General features: G+C 34.8%; 1 protein-coding gene across 1 annotated transcript in view; it reads left to right on the top strand.

Moving 5' to 3' along the window:
- The window catches only part of AGTPBP1 (ATP/GTP binding carboxypeptidase 1), a 62,883-nt gene that overhangs the window by 13,118 nt on the left and 31,780 nt on the right, over positions 1-17,985 (top strand). Inside the window, exons 4-15 of the mRNA XM_069881219.1 lie at positions 2,320-2,450; positions 3,046-3,113; positions 3,521-3,584; positions 3,913-4,059; positions 4,327-4,458; positions 6,709-6,802; positions 8,247-8,284; positions 9,739-9,947; positions 10,391-10,568; positions 12,777-12,874; positions 13,870-13,986; positions 14,466-15,175. Of these exons, the coding sequence (XP_069737320.1) occupies positions 2,320-2,450; positions 3,046-3,113; positions 3,521-3,584; positions 3,913-4,059; positions 4,327-4,458; positions 6,709-6,802; positions 8,247-8,284; positions 9,739-9,947; positions 10,391-10,568; positions 12,777-12,874; positions 13,870-13,986; positions 14,466-15,175 (1,986 nt within the window). The remainder of the gene's footprint in view (positions 1-2,319; positions 2,451-3,045; positions 3,114-3,520; positions 3,585-3,912; positions 4,060-4,326; positions 4,459-6,708; positions 6,803-8,246; positions 8,285-9,738; positions 9,948-10,390; positions 10,569-12,776; positions 12,875-13,869; positions 13,987-14,465; positions 15,176-17,985) is intronic.

The following is a 17,985-nucleotide window of genomic DNA, read 5'->3' as shown; positions in this document are numbered from 1 at the left end:
TACGTTAGGTGCTAACTTTCTGCACATGGTATATTACTTCCACATTGCATTGTGGCTTAAATTTTGCAGGCTACAGCATTGAAAAAATCAGGTTTGTTTGAGATTTTAATATCTGTAAATGAGTTTCATCTTTAGGAAAACTTATTTCTTTTATTTGTTTGTTCCTCAGGATCTTTGCTCTGTTGAGCTGTTTCTAGCTTTGAAACTACATGTAGTTCGTTTTGAGACCAATGACATACCACAATGGAAATATATATGTGTATATATACACATACATACACACACACACACATACATGTTGCTGTTGGGATGGACATGACATGCAAGAGTTATGAGCAAAGATGGTCTTTATTATTATTACAAGCTCTTTTATATCTTTTTAAGAATATGTGTCTATTGAATTGGTTTAACTAAGGAGCAACAGTTCATGATTGGATGATTTTTTTCTCTTGTAACTCCAATAAGCTTTTTCTACTTGCAGTCTGGCAGTTGCTTTATCTTGTTTACTTAGCTCTTGGGATGTTCTGGTCTCTTCATGGATGCATGGGTATCTGCTCAAGGTCAATGTTAAACTTGCATTCCACGCCCTTGGGCCAGCCAAGATCTCATGCGCACACGAACTGAAAAGCAGTGGTTCTCTAACACATTGGGTTATATGTGGGTTGTCTGGACTCTTACTTGTTTTAATTTTGGAGCTGGTGAAGATGACATACCTTGGAAATCAATTAGTTTGTATGCAAGGTCAAGAGAGGTTTCATTAAAATCTTGGATTTATTTTGAAGTATTTGGAGTTCAGTGGATAAATAGAGGAGTAGAAATAAACAAAAGGAAGCTTATGCAGATAATAAAGGCTTTATGCTATTCAACCTGGTGTTGGATGATGGGAAAGGATTGGAGGGATTATGCTTTATTTATACAAAGGAAGTAATCTGTCTTGATTGCTGAAATATTACTTTTAGCTCAAAAAAACCACATTAATTGTTAAGTCTAGCAAATAACTGAGAAGATTACATGCTTTCACAATATAAAGTTATTCTGACTTAAGCTCTACAATTAGTGTAACCATTTCTTATTACTGATATTAACAGCTTGTAATATCACCTGTAATCTGAAATCCTTTTTGGATTGTTTCTCATTTAAATGTCAATGTGGAAAGGTGAAAGTGGTGGAAGTAGTTTTATAATGAGCTATTATAACATATACTTTCAGGGCAGTATAGCCTTTGCTGTCAGCTACCATTTTCATTGTTTTTAACGTTTTTGTCCACACCTAGACTAACTATTCTAGTGAGCTAACTGCAGGGGTGAAACCTTTACACAGATGTAAACTACAAATCACGGAGTAATAACTCCTCGTAAACAAAATGGACAGTGTTTATAAGGCTGGTGTTACATACTTCAGTTGATTGCAGACAGTCAGAACATTGTGTGTGTAAAATGAGTTGTTGATTATTACAGGAGACTAATGTTGAAGTGCAAAGTCAAGGTAGTTGATCCTTGGAAATCTTTATTTCCTGTAGTTAATTACATGACTATAATTCAGATGTTAAACATTGGTCTGAAAATTACTTTTGTGTGGGAATCTGAAAACTATTCTAAATAACTGTTATGATCTCAAACCAGAGAGCAAATAAAACAATTTCTAGACTGACTCAATTTTGAATACTATAAATATTGACATCCATTCTTTCTTTATAACCTGCCTATCTACGCGAATGCATGGCTTTAAGTTGTTTCTTATATTAACATATATTTTCAAGCCAATTTTATGATCTCAGGCCAGATTACTCTTGTGTTCAAAATCAATCCAAACTGATGATAGTTTTGGATACCTTTCAAAGTTTTTTCTTTTTCTTCAGCTTGTGTAGTTGGTTTGCTCACTTCATGAATGATAATATTTTCTTTCACTTCCCAAATGCTGGCTTATATGACAAACAGTCTTTGGGACTTTTAGTAGCCAGTTTTTCCTTGAATGGCAGGTTTGGTATTTGACATAAACTGTATTAAATGCAAGTTACTCTAATTGACTTGGATAAATAACATTTTTACCCATATCTGGATTTTATTTGTTGCAACCCATTTCCCTGTTCATAGTTGCTCTTGGAGGTGCTGTTATATATAATTACTTTGCTGCAATGCAGACTTCGCAAAATCTGTGAATTTGCCAGAATTAAGGAGAATTAAGACTGTTTTCCATTGAGTTAAAGCATGAAGGCGAATTAGCCACTCCTCTTACTCTGACATGGGATTTCTGTTGTTAGTGATTTTTGTTCTTCTCTGATTTAAATGGAAAAATGAATGTAAAAAACCTTTCTTGTAGTGTTTCTGCAAATTCTCGGACTAAGTCTCTGCTGTCACAGCTGGAGAAGATCAATTTAGACTCTGTACTAGGAGAAGCAGACAATGCCAGATACGTTACCTCAAAGATCCTTCATCTGGTTCAGAGTCAAGGTAAATACCTGAGTCTTGTGGTGTTGGTAATTTTCCTTTTGAGCCTTCTGTTTTGTATTTCTTTCTCACTGGACTTCTCTTTTATTTCTTTGTTTGGTGAAATTGATTATCTACCTATTTTTGTCACTGGTTGTTGAAAGCACCTACTTAAGGCCATGTTTAATGTTACCTGGCATAGTGCAGGTTCTGCTTAGTGCACTGTATATTGTTGAACAGCTATAATTTAAGCAATAATTCACAGTATATGTATGTGTATATACATGAGAATTAGAAGTATCTCAAAGAGAGCTTGTGTATGTGTATATACATGAGAATTAGAAGTATCTGGAAGAGAGCTTTCTTAGGGATTTTTTTCTTTACAGTTTTTTTTTTCCTAGGGCATGGGGAGATTGTTGAACAAGTAAAAGCAAATACAGGTTTTAAAATAACTTGTCTTCTAATTGTTCTACTTAGTACTAACACACACACACACATATATATATGCAGTTTTTAGTTTTTTTTTTTATTTACAGTGTAGATTTTCTCCTCAATTTGCATATGGTATTTTTTTCTTCAAGCAAGTATATTAAAAGAATTTTTTTTTCCTCATGGGCAGAAAAAACCAGGAAGGAGATGACTTCTAAAGGCTCCACTGGAATAGAAGTTATCCTGTCAACCCTAGAGGTAAAACCTTTTAATCTGTGTGGTTATGGGTACAAAGATTGTTTACATTTTATCATTTGGCTTCATATTATTAAAGATGTTGTTATCCTAGCTAGTGTCCAAAACTTATGTAGGACTGTAATGATTAGGTATGTACTTCAGATAACACTATTCTTAATTTCTCTCCTTATGCTTAAATATTCTTAGAAATTATTTGTCAACTATCAGTTCGAATTAATATGCCATACTACAAACTAGACTTTTATTGGTTTTGTGGTTAGTTCAGGCTGCAAAGGGGCATGGTGTGCTGGGCAATTACATCTTAAGTTTCGTTTAATTTAGTGGCAATTTCTCCACGTTGTTAAGTATCTAAACTGCTGTATTCAACCTCTGTGTTAAGCAAAGAAATATCTCTGGTTTTATTGCAGAATACAAAAGATCCTCAAACCATTCTAAATATATTGAATATTCTTATTGAGATAGTCTCAGTTGGTAAGTTTTAAAAAAAAAAAAAGGCAATTTTTAATTACATTCCTTTACCCTTCTACAGACTTTTCTTTGGAGGGAGGTTGGTTGGTTGTTTTCTTTCTAATGTTTGTTAAAGCTGGTTTATATGCAGAATAAAAAGTATAAATATTAAAGCACCTTTCAAATAATCATCACAAATAATTTGTTTCTCTAGGACTACCCCAGCATGTTCTTGTATTGCTTAGTAACATGTGAAGAAAGTATTGATATTCTAAAGACTTTATGGTAACTGTAGCTTAGCTACTTAATTGTTTCTTGGTTCTGGAGATAACAGCTGAGTTTTAATTTCTAGGTGGTGGTCGGAGAGCAAATGTCTTAGTCACTAAAGGAGGGACACAGATCTTATTGCAGCTGCTTTTGACTGCCAGCAAAGACTGTCCACCAAATGAAGAATTAATGGTGCTTCTTCATACTCTTCTTGCAAAAATTGGTCCAAAAGGTGGTAATGATAAACCTAAGTAATATGGCTTAATACTTTACAGGTTTAAAATTGAAACTTAAGCGAAATTTTCCTTCCATTGTTTTTATAAGCATCCATGTACTCAGAATTGGTAAAGGAGAATCAAATGTGAAGTAAAATAGAGGGGATGAAAGAATGGTGGCAAACAGATTTACATTATCAATAGAAGGAATTTTCAGTTCATTTAACTTTTTTTTTGGTAATAATTTCAAAATTGCTGTGATTGATCTTGTATTTCTTTGTCAGACAAAAAAATTGGCATGAAAGCAAGAATTAATGGCGCCCTAAACATATCATTGAATTTAGTGAAGCAGAATTTGCAAAATCACAGGCTGTTATTGCCATGTCTTCAAGTATTAAGAGTTTACTCAAGTAACTGTAAGTATTGCAGATAATTATTTTCTTTGTGTTATAGAATCTTTTACCTAGAGTTAAAATATCAGATCTAAATGCTTGTTTAATGTTAGATGGTTAAAATAATTGCTTTTGTCTGAGAATTTGCTTGTCCAGTGTCAAATTCCTTAAATTCTAAAAAACATAAAGCTTGTTTTTACTTTCTGTGTATCTTTGGCTTTTGTTCAATGTATGTTTGTGTGTGTATATATGTATAGTTGGGGATTTTAACAGTGCCATTGGATATGTGGAATTTTGAGTAATTCAATTTGCATAAATGCTGATGCCTTAAGATCTAAACCAGAAATGCCAGCACTGGGCACTATGCTTGTGAAAGCCCTTCAAATTAAATTATTCTTATTCTTTTTATTATTTTATTTTGTTCTTTATTGCTAATTTAAAACTTGGTTCACACAGGAAATATTCTATTTCCTTTATTCCTTGTGTTGAAGTGCCCTACTATTGGACTAATATTCTTCCACAAGAGCCTAATTCATTGCTTGGAATAGCGGTAGGAAGTTGATGAGAATAGTGTGTTTTTTGCTGTATTTCTGATGTCAGTTACATGATCTCAGTTTTTTTTCATTGAGCTCAAAATAGCCATTAAACCTCTTAAATGCGAGAGATGAAAACATAACCACATTCCTTGAAGAGAATTGATTTGATTATCTGCAGGATTATGTTTCAGGGCATTCATATAAGCACCTATAATTCATAAATTCCTAGTTCTTTTAAAATGTGGAAGTGTTATTTCTTTAGAGCTCTCTGATAATGAGATAAAATGCTTCTAAATGGAAGATTTTAATGCAGACAGTTACGTATCTTAGATGAAAACTTGCTTCATCTTGGAAGTCAGAAATTGAACCGAGTGTCTAATTTGGATTCTCACAGAATCATGCAATCGTTAAGGTTGGAAAAGACCTGTAAGATCATAGAGTCTGACCATAAACCTAACGCTGCCAAGTCCACCACTAAATTGTGTCCCTAAGTGCCGCATCTACGTGTCTTTTAAATATCTCCAGGGATGGTGACTAAACCACTGCCCTGGGCAGCCTCTTCCAGAGCTTGACCACCCTTTTGGTGAAGTAGTATTTCCTAATATGCAGCCTAAATCTTCCCTTGTGGATCCTGAAGCCATTTCCTCTTGTCCTATCACTTGTTACTTGGGAGAAGAGACCAACACCCACCTCACCACAACCTCCTTTCAGGTAGTTGTAGACGGGCAATAAGGTTTCCCCTCAGCCTCCTTTTCTGCGTACTAAACAACCCTCAGCTGCTCCTCATAAGTCTTATGCTCCAGATTCTATGTAGATCAATTCTGTCTCTCTATTTCCCACTCCTGAAAAATGGAAGTAATAGTAGTTGATTACTTTCAGATGGGTGGTACTATGTGAAGTTCGCATACTTCTACCAGAATATAATCCTAACTTTTCTTAGATCTTAGTAATGTTGGTGCTAATGGTAATGAGATTGTAACTAGGGTTCAAGTACTAAATTCACTACTAACAGCATTTGTTACATTGAAGTCAATTCTTAACTTACTCTTTTCCTACTTTGGTAGGAGTGCATTTTGCTAAACTCAGTCAGGAATTGGATTTCTATGCTTGTTTCAACAGTGTGTATTTTCAGTGGGTGTTGGGCTCTAGCCATATATATGCACCCAATATGCTTTTCTTGATCCTAGATGTCAGAGTAATTTCTCTTAATTTGCTCACTTTCAAATAAATTATTTTAAAATTTTCCTGGAAACAGATATGCTCTGAAAAGCTTATACCGATTGGCATTTCTAAATTTTACAGTGAACACTTGGCTTTCAAATCCTGGTGGACATATCTGTCTGTCCCAATACTGGAGGATAACAGCAAGTCATAGAACTTGTTAGATGTGAAATTTTAGAAACCCTGCTGTTTTGATAAGATGAGATTTTTATAAAAGAAAATTTTTTATGATGAATCGTAACAACTAAGAAAGCAGAAGCATGGACTGGAAGTAGTAGGTTATTTGTAGAGTAGTAACTAATTTTTTTCTTCTTTACCAAGTTTCAATAGGATTTGATTAGCACACTAATTACATGCAGAGTAGTGTCTGCTTGTCATTATGTCTTAAAGCACAAACATGTCTAACGTTTTTTGTACTTCAAACTTAACTTGCATGCAGTTTATAATAGTTTGAGTATATTGATCTTTGTTTTGCATTTCATAATATCTTAAAATGGATTATTTTAAACTCTTCCAGCTGTAAATGCAGTGTCCTTGGGAAAGAATGGAGTAGTAGAATTGTTGTTTAAGATCATTGGCCCTTTTACTAAAAGGAACACTAGCCTTATGAAGTAAGTGAAGTCTCTTTAATGTAGTATACGGAAAAACCTTAGATGCATTTCAAAACTTAGTCATAAATGAAAAATAATATCGGAAATCAAACATAACTCGTATTTGAAAGTTAAAATGAGAAGTGGTGGGAATAAGAACCACAAACCTGATAGTTGAGTTTCACTGAGTAACAAGAAATATTTGAATGTCTAGTTACAGTACTTGTAAAAGAATATAACTGTTATTTTTCTTTTCCTTCTGATATTCCTACATGGAAACTGCAGTGGTTATTGTCAAATCAGGACAAACAAATTGAGACAATCCCACCATTTTTATTTTTTTTGTTGAATTAGCTCCTACATGTCCTTTGTGTTCTTAGAGTGACACTGTCTGTTTTATTTTGTAATGAAATATTCTTTCTGTTTTACTTCAAAGCAATTCCAGACTCAGAGCAAAAACATAAAACAAAGTAGGAAGGGCCAACAATGTCTGTCTATTGGGCTACTATGTTTTAAAAAATGAAACTCTATTTACTGTATATCTTAAGTTGGTAACTTTAGATTCCCCTTGTCCTTGCCCTGTGTATTTTTATTTTTTGTTTCTAAGTGAATTTAGGGTGAAAATAGGGAAGTGGATCTAGCTCTCTTTATACACTACTACCTTTTTTGAAGTACACACCTGTGGAAAACTGAATTTTTCATTGGGTTAGCAAAACAGTGTTGTTCATATTCTAACTAAAGTATGAAAAAGTATTGTTACCTAAATCTCATATTTGTGGTCACTGTTGTATCTTTTAAAAAGATGCCTTGCTGCTTTAAGCCCCAGCTAAAATTAGACATATGAACTTATTATTCCTTGGTGTGAGTAATCATGATACCCTTGTTTATGGTTTAGGATCAGATGTGTGAAGTGTGTCTTTACAAAGTGGGTAAAAATAAGTATGTGTTCTGGTTTACACCTTGAGTTGATGAATACAAGATTCTTGTGTAGAAGAAAAATTTTACATGGATGATCTTGTAGTACAGATTGAGGAGTATTACTTAATATGTTTATACACTGCCATTTTTGACCTGCGGTTTTCTGAAATAGTGTCTTTTATGTTGTGGCAGTTCTTGTTCCGCTACTAGCATGGGAAGATGAGTTTCAAAGGTCTTACCCATTGCGTATGGTTCATAAACATTACATTGTCACTTATAGCGCTTTTTTTGCAAAGGCTGGAAGTTTTTATAGTCATAGTGCTGATATTTTTAAACTTCATTACAGACTTCAGATTTATGACGGATGCATGATGTTTCAGTAAAATCAAATTTCAAAAGTGAAGTCTGTAATGCAGCGCGACTGGGAAAATATGAGGAGACATGCTAAATAAATCTGTTGGTGTTAAATATGTTGTATAGCTTTACTATGATGTGGATTAAGCTTACTGGTTGGTTGTTCCTTTGACTTTTCTTGTTATGTTGACAGGGTTGCTTTAGACACACTTGCTGCATTGCTAAAATCAAGTAAGTGTTTGACTACAAGAACCTGTTTGTCTAGTTGAGGGGCGGCGCGGGGGCATGCGTGTGTGTAAATAAGGACGGAATCTCTTGCACTTTAATATTTGTATGCTATATAAATATGTGTTTCATAATTAGTTACTGTCTCTGCAGTTATGCAGCAGAAAGGCTGCACTGCTTCTGCAGAACTGATGTGGATCCAAGTTGGAGAAATAGCCTTCCACAGCCACTCAGTTCAGCCCTTCAGTAAAAGATATCTGTAGCTTAACTCTTATGCATCTTCCTATATAAATATCTGAAAGTGGTGGCAAGGGAAAATACAGGGTTTCTTCAGGTAGCTTTCTGGGTAATTAGATCTTGGGTTCTAATGACTGGTCTGCTGGTGATGCCCTTGAGGTGGAACCAAACATAATGAAATGTTGGTCTTTTCCCAGATACTGGCTATCTTGGCCAGCAGCAGTGGATCCTGACAAATGTAATCTCTGCAGGTTTAGCACCAGGATTGTAACTATCAAGGAATTAAACTCACTCCCTCAAAATAGTTGTATAAAGTCTATGGCATTCCTAGTAGTTTTAGTGAAGTTGGGTAAGAATTGAGGTGTGATTAAATTTACAGAAAACCATTTCAAACAAATGACAGGAAACTTCCATACTGATTATTACAGGGTGCTGAGTTTTCTTCTGTTTGATCAATGTGATACCTTGGTCTTGCAGGTCGATGTATTTAGTAATTTTGCTGTTTCTCCTTGGGAAATTTCGGGAAAGAAATATTTCTGAATTATTGTCAATATTCTGTTCTGTAAATTGGCAGTTAAACATTAATGCTGGGGAAAGAAATGTTGAAAAGTTGTCTGTTTAAAACAGGAGGTCTTTTGCATTTACTTTTGAGATGTCTTATTCAGTCCTGAGCGGTTTTGATACTGTAACTTTCTACACCTTATAGTAAGTAAATCTTTTTGTAACAACAGTAAATTGTGATGGATAGAGTCCAGTTGTTATACCGGTTGCCCAGTATTGGGTTAGGGCTGTTTTGTGTTTACAAGGTTTAAGTGTTAGTTGCTGCAAAACTATATAGATTACAAGTGTTAAGAAGTTTATTTCAAATCTTGTATCTAAGCTTTGTGTGTGGATAGAGATAGATTTGCTTTACATAAACACCTTTTTTTTTTTTTAATTTGCTATCTTGCAGTTATCTTCAAGTATAATGCACAGTGTTATGGTAAACCATGAAAATTACTTACAATGTTATTCTGAAGAATGAGGTGTAGTCTTTTCTGGCTTCAATTAGTCAGTAATTTTTGCTCAGGCTGGTGTAATACTTCACTAAACATGGCTAAAATACTACTTTAAAGGAAATAATTAATTTACTTGGGTAAAAAGAATAATTTTAATATTGATTTGAGAATAATATTGGAATAATTGGATAATTTTTAATTTTCTTTCCTGACTTTTTTGCAAAGAAACAAATGCCAGGAGAGCAGTAGACAGAGGATATGTGCAGTTGCTTCTAACTATTTATATTGATTGGCACCGTCATGATAGTCGACACAGATACATGCTGATACGTAAAGGAGTTTTACAGTGCATTAGAAGTGTTGCAAACATCAAATTAGGAAGAAAAGCATTCATTGATGCCAATGGAATGAAAATTCTTTACAACACTTCACAAGTAAGTTTATCTCAGGAGTTTGTTGGTTTTGATTCTTAGGCCTTAGAAACTTTATGACTCAAACTTGTCATAGTTCTTTTATGATATCTGTGGTAGTTCCTGGCGTAAGGATTATTTTCTGTACTTGACTGAAGTGGAATGAAAGAGTATGGACTTAAATTAATATTTGCTATTATTTGGCTGTGACTGTGGAGGGGCTGTTTAACTTAATTAAAAAAAAAGCAGGGGCAAGTATTTTAATTTTGAAGTTTTGGTTTTTAAAAAAGGTGAATTGAGTTGGTAGAAGTTCTTCTGGCCTTCAAAGGAGACATTAGCAAAATTTATTGTAAACAAAATAGTTTGCTATTAATGAATTCTAGAAACTGTAAAACAAAGGTAGTTTGAATCTAAGTAGTAGTCTGAGATACACTTTTCTCTTGTCTTCATTGTCTTCCTGTTAATAGGAGTGCCTTGCAGTAAGAACTCTTGATCCCCTTGTCAACACATCCAGCCTAATAATGAGGAAATGTTTTCCTAAAAATCGTCTTCCTTTACCAACTATTAAAAGTGCTTTCCATTTCCAACTCCCAGTTATTCCTGCCAGTGGTCCTGTGGCTCAGCTGTATAGTTTGCCTCCTGATGGTATGGTTATTTTCTAATATTTTGTCTTTCACTATGTCTAACTTTGCCTTATATAAGGTGGAATCAGTTGCAGTTATTTGTGTTTCTGCACTAAATATTGGATGCTTGAGACTTTGCAGCTGACAAATGGTCTGTGACTGTTAGTGTGGAGCACCAATTTCTAATGTTAAGTTTTAACTGACGAAAATTTTATCTAAACTTCTGTGGTTATGTTTGAGATAGAAGAAATAAACCAGGAAGTAAAACTTTTTATCTTCATCAAACTCAAGTAATGCATAGGCTGTACAATTTGGTCTACAAATTTAAATGTGCTCTTTCCTTAATTCACTTTACATTTCACATGGGAGAATGTATGTTATGCAGTGTACATCCTGTTTTATAGGGGTGTATGTTCAGTGATTTCTTTGTATTACTCTGATAATCTAAATTCACTAAATCCAGTTTAACGTGTGCCTTTTGAAGTGCTTTTTTTTTAAAATTACTCTGGTTTCTCGTTCCTTTGTGTACGAACTAAAGTAGAGCTACTTTCTTGGACCGGTACAGTCTCTTAGGCAACTCGTGCCTGCAAAGCATTTGTGTGATGCTTTGTAGGAAATAGGTTAATCACATTGTTAATACCTTTAATTATTGTTTGATAACTAATACTTAATGCTTTTTCAAATTGCTGTCAGAAAGTTGCTCTAAATTGAAGAGGCCAAATCAGACTTTTTATTATCTTGTTATTTACATTATCTCTTGAAACAAAATACGATCAATTTCCTCTGAAAGAGGGCAGCTGTCTGACTGGGGTTCATATAGGTCAGAGTCAAACTGCAGGAGTTTGGAGTTTCTTTGTTTTGTCTTTAAAGCAGAAAATAGATTTAGAAATATGTTCCAAAATCCACAGAAATTAAGGCTCTACCTAATATAGTACTTTTGAGAATCAATTATATCTATTTTGAAATTTTGTATTCTGTCGAAGTGCATTAGAGATAGTTGTTTGGTTTTTTTTTTTTTTTTTTTTTAAATACAGGCTTCTCATCTATTAAAAAAAGTGAAAAACCTAAGGAGGTATCATACGTAAGATTTTCTGGTAATGGAAAAACTGCTGTATTGAAAGACACATAGGATATTGGAGTGGGTAAAGCTCTTGAGTTTATTAAGAATATAATCTTTTATAGTCATCTTTGTAAAAGCAATACATAAAATCATTCTGATCGAACTTTTTGCTGATAGTTTCCTTCATGGAAAACACTCTTTCAAAAAAACGTGACAAGCCCCCCGAAACACTCAAACTGCATGAGATTTCTTGAAAAAATTCAGCTTTTCAACTAGTAAACAGAACATCTGTCAGAATAACCAGTTAATGCCCACTTCCACATATTAGGGAGTTAGCCCAGTTCTTGTGAGTCATGAGTGAAAATCAATTTGCTTTCCTTTGTTTTCTTTTGTTAAAAAAGGGGGTCCTAGGTTGTTCAGTGTAGTCAGTAGTATCCCAGATAGCTCTACATGTCTAAAAAATAACATCTGTCTTTTTTTTGTGGATAAAACTTGGTTTCCAACCTGTCCATGCTAAGCAGCTGTGATGTCTAGTCTCCTACAGTATCTTCTTGCCGGTTGAATCTCCTCCAGTGATGTTTCTGATTTTTTTTTTTTTAATTTTTAAGTTGTTAGGCCCCATTTAAGCAAGAAAAAAAGGTGAAGAGGTTGCTTTGTCCCACTGTTCCCTGACAGTAGATCAGTAGTAGCTAACATGACTAAAAGCTGCTGAAACATCTTTTTTTTTTTTTTTCCTCTAATGTGGCCATTATTACATACTTTGAGAAAAGGTGTCAGAGACATATCATTTTGTGCTGACCACAAGCTGTGCTGAGATGTTCTTGGCACATCCATGTTGTAAAGCCTTTCTATTGGCCATGTGCTGTCTTGCTAGGTGTTTTGGAGTTGTTTGGTGGTGTTTGCTAGGGAGTTGTTTGGTGGTGTTTGGTTTTGGTTTAAACCAGAGCGCTTTCTTTTGACAACTATAATAAAGTGAAACTGAAGTATTGTCAAACAAGCAGTTTTGTTTTCTAAATCTGGTAACAGTAGTTAGCATTTACTAGTTCGTTTTCAGAAGTTTTTCAAGTGGTAAGTTAAAAGGAAAAGAAACCGATAACATAGATTTATTTTTTTTTAGCATATGTATTGAATTAAATGTATGATCTGTCTTAAAACTTTTTTGTATCATAGTGGATGATGTAGTAGATGAAAGTGATGATAACGATGATGCTGAAACAGAATCAGAAGTTGAAACTGAAAATGATGATGACAAGGACCAACATTTTAAGGTTCGTGTGAGACAAAATTAAATGGCAAAATCAGGTATCACATTTTTTTTCAGTTGCTTGAGTGATGTATGCAGCTGTACGTTTTAAGTTTTAAAAGGGCTTTGAGGAAGTTTTTAGGGCAATTGCTAAAATAAAGAAAGCTCCTGAAACTTAAGGAAGGTGGGTCCTGCTTGAAAATATCTTTGTTGTTCAGATTGATTTGAGATTTCTATTCAAAGCTGTTTGCTTCACGTGTTATGTCTGGTGCACAGATGCCTGGAACAGAACTGCCAACTCTTTTAGTAATATTCTGTTCCCAATTTTTATTTCTCTCAGCTCTCTATTCTTACCTATACCACTCAGTGCATAGGAGCTGCTCCTTTCCTGTCATTCTGGACAGGATTGAATAGGTTGGTGTTCCAGCAAGGTAACTTAAGTTCTGCCAACTGTAGAGGTAGAGCTTAGATCTCTCACTGTTACATGGCTTTGGGAAGGTCCTGTTCTGCTCTTCAGCTGTCAGTTATGACATGAGAAGACATTTGGTCGGAAATGCCTTTTTCTTTATTTTTGTTACATGTATTCAGGTGTTAATCGAATTGTCTGTCCACAGACTGGAATGAGAAATTTTACTCAAGACTCTAATGTGCCCTATCTGCCATAGAAGCAGTTATTCCTTTGTCACCACAGTCAGATGGAATCTCCACATTCCAGGTTGCAGCAGTTGGATTATGCACAGATCTCATGTGAAGTGTAGTCTGATGTCTGTACATAATACATTTGGGTGTAAACAGGAAAATGGAGGTGTTTGTACTATTTCCGATGAAATGAAGGCTTTGGTGTACTAATAAGACTGAGCTGCTTAAACCTGTGAGGTGAAAAGTGCAGGTCAGCTAATTTTAAAATAGTTATATTCAGCTTTTAAAGTATGCCCGTGTCAGTAGTAAAAGGTGGATGTAATTATTTTAGCAGTTCATTAATTCTGGATGCAAGATTAATTTGTTCTGGTATTCTTTCAGAATGATGATATTGAAACCGATATCAATAAACTGAAACCTAGAGAGGAGTTGGGAAGACCCATAGAAGAATTGAAAATGTATGAGCACTTTTTCCCAGAACTTTCAGAAAACTTTCAGGTAGAGTACATGATTCCCAATGCATTCCTCATCATGACTTATTGATTCTGGAACACACTCTTGACATTCTTCACTGGGTGTGTAGTTCCTCTAGCCAAAAAATGTGTGTGCAGTTCTAGAACTAAATATGAGTGTGCTATGGAGTGACTTACTTAATTAAATTTTATGAGTTACTTTGAGAAGGGAACAGTAGGCACATACAAACAAAGTGTTTTCTGATATGTGATTGTTGCACACAGCAGAAAGTAAAACAGTAAGAAAGGTTGTGACATTTCTGAAAAATATTCATTGTATCGTTTCTTTAAATGCTGTGGACAACTTTAAAGTAGTATGTTAAGATATCAGGGGAATCAACATAGAGTTGTTAATTTGTTATTGGTGAACTACTTGTTTATGACTTTGACACTACATTCTTGTAAAAGCTGAAACTTCAGCTGTTTACTATTTTTTAAAATATTTTTTCTCTTTTGTTCTTTAAGAAATATGACTTAATTTCCAAGGAGCCAAAGCCTTTTGTACCTGATGCAAATCTGGGTGGACCTATTGTTGTTCCTACAGCAGGAGAGGAGCACTCTGCTGAAGCAAAACAGTCAACCAAAGGAATTGCTTTAAAGGAGAGCAATCCTTTATTGACAGAGGAATACAATAGAAGGCCAACCTTTCTGGAACTACCAAAGAAAGATAGTATCAAAGACAGTGGTTTACACTACCAAAATGATCAAAGAAACCTGCTTCCATCCTGCCAGTGTCTAAGCCAAGAAATTGTGAAAGGCTTGGACAGAATAAGTCTGCAGAACAATGGAAAAAATGATCAGTATTATGTTACAGGCTGCGTAATAAAGAAAGAAAGCAGAACTAGCCTTACTCCACTTCCTTGTAATAAACCCTGTGAACATGTTTCACCTTGTGGCAGCAGTCTCCTTGAAGGATCGCCTGTCCAGCTGGGAAAACTCTGCTGCACTGGAGTGGATTCGGAGGAGGAGGATTCCAGATCTAGTTCATCAGGGGAACAAGTAGTGCTTGAGGTTTCTGATGTGTCACCAGTTCATGACTGTGATCTTTATATTGAAATGGTAAAAACCACAAAATCAGTTCCTGAATATTCAGAAATGGCCTATCCAGATTATTTTGGCCATATTCCACCCCCATTTAAGGAGCCTATTTTAGAAAGGCCATACGGGGTGCAAAGGTGAGTTACCATGCTCCTTTTTTTGTTGTTGTTTTGTTCCCTTAAGAAACAGTCTTTTAAGATGAGATTAACAGGCACATATACAGTGTTTACTTTGGCATCTAGAAATATTGTGGTGAAAAGCAGTATGAAGGTAGGTGAGTAGGCACTGATCATTGCAGAGCCATAAGAAAGAACGCAATCTGGTTTTGTTATTTCTAATTCTAATTCTGTACTTTGGTTTATAAATACCAAGTTCTGTATATAGTCCGCCTTTCTGCCTTCCCACTATCCCTTATCTAAATTTTGTAGTTTCTAAAAAAACCAAACAAGAACAATACACAGCCCCAACAAACTAACAGCCTCCACCATCTGAATACTCCTTTCAGTTCTTAGCAAAGAGCACAGTTAATAGTCTAAAGGTCCTTCAGCTCTTCTCTTTGCTGTGCTAGAAAAGCTGTCTTTCAGGAAAATGTAGTGGGAAAAATTAATACGCTTGAGTGTTTGGTTTTAGTGTTTGCGGCATGACAGACTTGAGAGGTAGAGAATGCTGTGGATGCAGTTTGTGTTAGGTCCTGCAGAGTGACATGCAATAAACACAGAATGAAAAATAAGAAGCCAACAAAAACCAGCACATCAACGCATCCATTTGTTTCTTCACTGAGTGATATTGGAAGATAATGAAGGATGATAGGACTCTTTAAGAAAAGTTTCCAGAGGCAGCAAGAAGAGCTGGCTCATAGCTATAGCAAGGCATTATAATGACAGGTAAGCAAGCTGGCAGAACATATAACAGTATGTATGAGACGTTGCCACTAGCTTAATTATTATATTGAATGCTTTCAGCTTTCTGACTTTAATGAGGTTTTTCATATTTACGTCTAGTTACTAAGATAATTAAGAGATTCTTTAGGCTGTAGTGTTAAAACCCTTCAGCTGTTTCACACGTTATAAAAAAAAAGTGATCTTTCTAGTTAAATGACAGTGTTGAAATGCTAACAATGAAAATGACTATACTGTTACTAGAAAGTACTCTTCAGTGTTGAAGTAGAATCTTCCCTACAAACTTATTTTTGAGATAGATTCAGCTTATTTAGAAGGGAGATAATCTTGAATCAGAAGTTACACAACTGCATTTCAAGAAAATCTTTTAAGTCTTCATGTACTTTCTTATAGTATTTAATTCTGAATTTTCCTCTATAAAACTGAGGTCAGATAAAATTTGTCATTTCAGTGCTTGTTCTTCTTAGATTTCTTGATTCTGACTTTAAACCAACAAACCTACCTGGGTGGTTATAATATGATATAAAGATGATTTCTAAACTGTGAAGGTAATCCTAGAGTGTTTTATTTTCATTTGCTTCAAAATGTTTTATTGTATTTGCTGTGTTGTAAGTAGCTTTTTTGGGTCTTGTATGAAACAAGATGAATTATCAGGTAATACTGAATACTTGAATAAAAAATCCTGCATCACCTTTTGAAGCACACTGTTCTAAGAACCGAGTTTTCTATGAATGACTTGGTCATATTACTGCAGTAGAACAAATTCCTGAGAAGAGAACCTGTTTAAAAAGGCTTCATCTTCAATATGCTTCATAGTTATAGGGAGGTGGTGAAAATTAGTTTGGTAGGGGACATGGAGAAACTTTTAATTCTTCTACAAAGCCATGTCCAAACTATTTTGGCATCCAGTGGGATTTACATTCTTTGTAATGCAAGCAAATAGTCAGTACTTGTCAGCTAAGTCTTATTTAGAAATCAAAAGGTTGCCTTAATGCTTCCTTGTAATAAAAGACAACGTTGTCAGAGCTGAAGTTGGGAGTTAGTTTTCATTTTACTTTTTTTAGACTAATGCGATATGGGGTTTGGAAGGTTCTCTAAATCTTGCAGTATGCTAGGAGGTGCGATGTTTTTGAATTTGTACTTTGGAGTGTTTTTGGGTTTTTGTTTACTCTTAGTAATGTGTTTTTCACTGTATTTTTGTTTGGAAAAATGTCATTGAGAAACGTTTTATGCTACGCTACCTTTTAGGGGAGAAAATTATTACATAATTCAATACCCTGTACATTCAGGGTTAAATTCCTACTTTGTTCAATCCCTTAAAACTTGAACTTGTTTTTTGCTGTACGCTTTAGTATTTTCTAATTACTTCTGCATTTTTTAATCATCTGGCACTTAGAAGTGACCATCATGTAAATAGGGATCCACAAAGTACTGACTTAGCTCCATGTCAACAGTGTTGTTTTTATAATTTTTCCTTGAATTATTCCAAAATAGCTTCCCTTTTCTTGTGTGTGTTTTGGTTTTTTTTTCGACCTGAAGGTTTTCACTACAATTTTTCCCTTTTTTGTGTGCATCTCAAATACCATTTCTTCTTTCCTTTTGTCTACTTTGGTTATTAACTATGTTTTTTGAATGCCTGATACTCATTAATGGACTTTGTCTTGGCAAAACTCCTGTGATGACAGGAAGTATTATGACCCTTTAGGGCTGAGTCATACTGAGATCTAAGGATTTTTGTGAGGTCAGGTGTGAGATCAAAACCATGTAGTTCTGCCCTGAGCTGAACCTTGTGAGATTGTGGTGAGTCAGCCTTTTTACAGTTTTGTTAGTGTATTGAACCGGTGATTCTTTTTTTTTTTTTGTGTAGTTTTAATTCAGTAGGAGGTGCTAGGGTTGTGTACTTACCTTCTTTCTCTCATTTATTAGCAGTATTTAAATTAAATGGAGAATGTCCATCCTGAACGTACTTTACCACTTTGTTCCTGTTTTCTTCATTGTTAATCTGCCTCCTTTTCTTCTTATTGCAGGTGCTGTGCAAGCTTTTCCAC

The sequence above is a fragment of the Phaenicophaeus curvirostris genome, chromosome Z, assembly GCF_032191515.1.
Source record: "Phaenicophaeus curvirostris isolate KB17595 chromosome Z, BPBGC_Pcur_1.0, whole genome shotgun sequence".
In the NCBI taxonomy this organism is placed as follows: Eukaryota; Metazoa; Chordata; class Aves; order Cuculiformes; family Cuculidae; genus Phaenicophaeus; species Phaenicophaeus curvirostris.
Note: the sequence above shows the minus strand (reverse complement) of the source record. Positions and strands in the feature narration are given on the sequence as shown.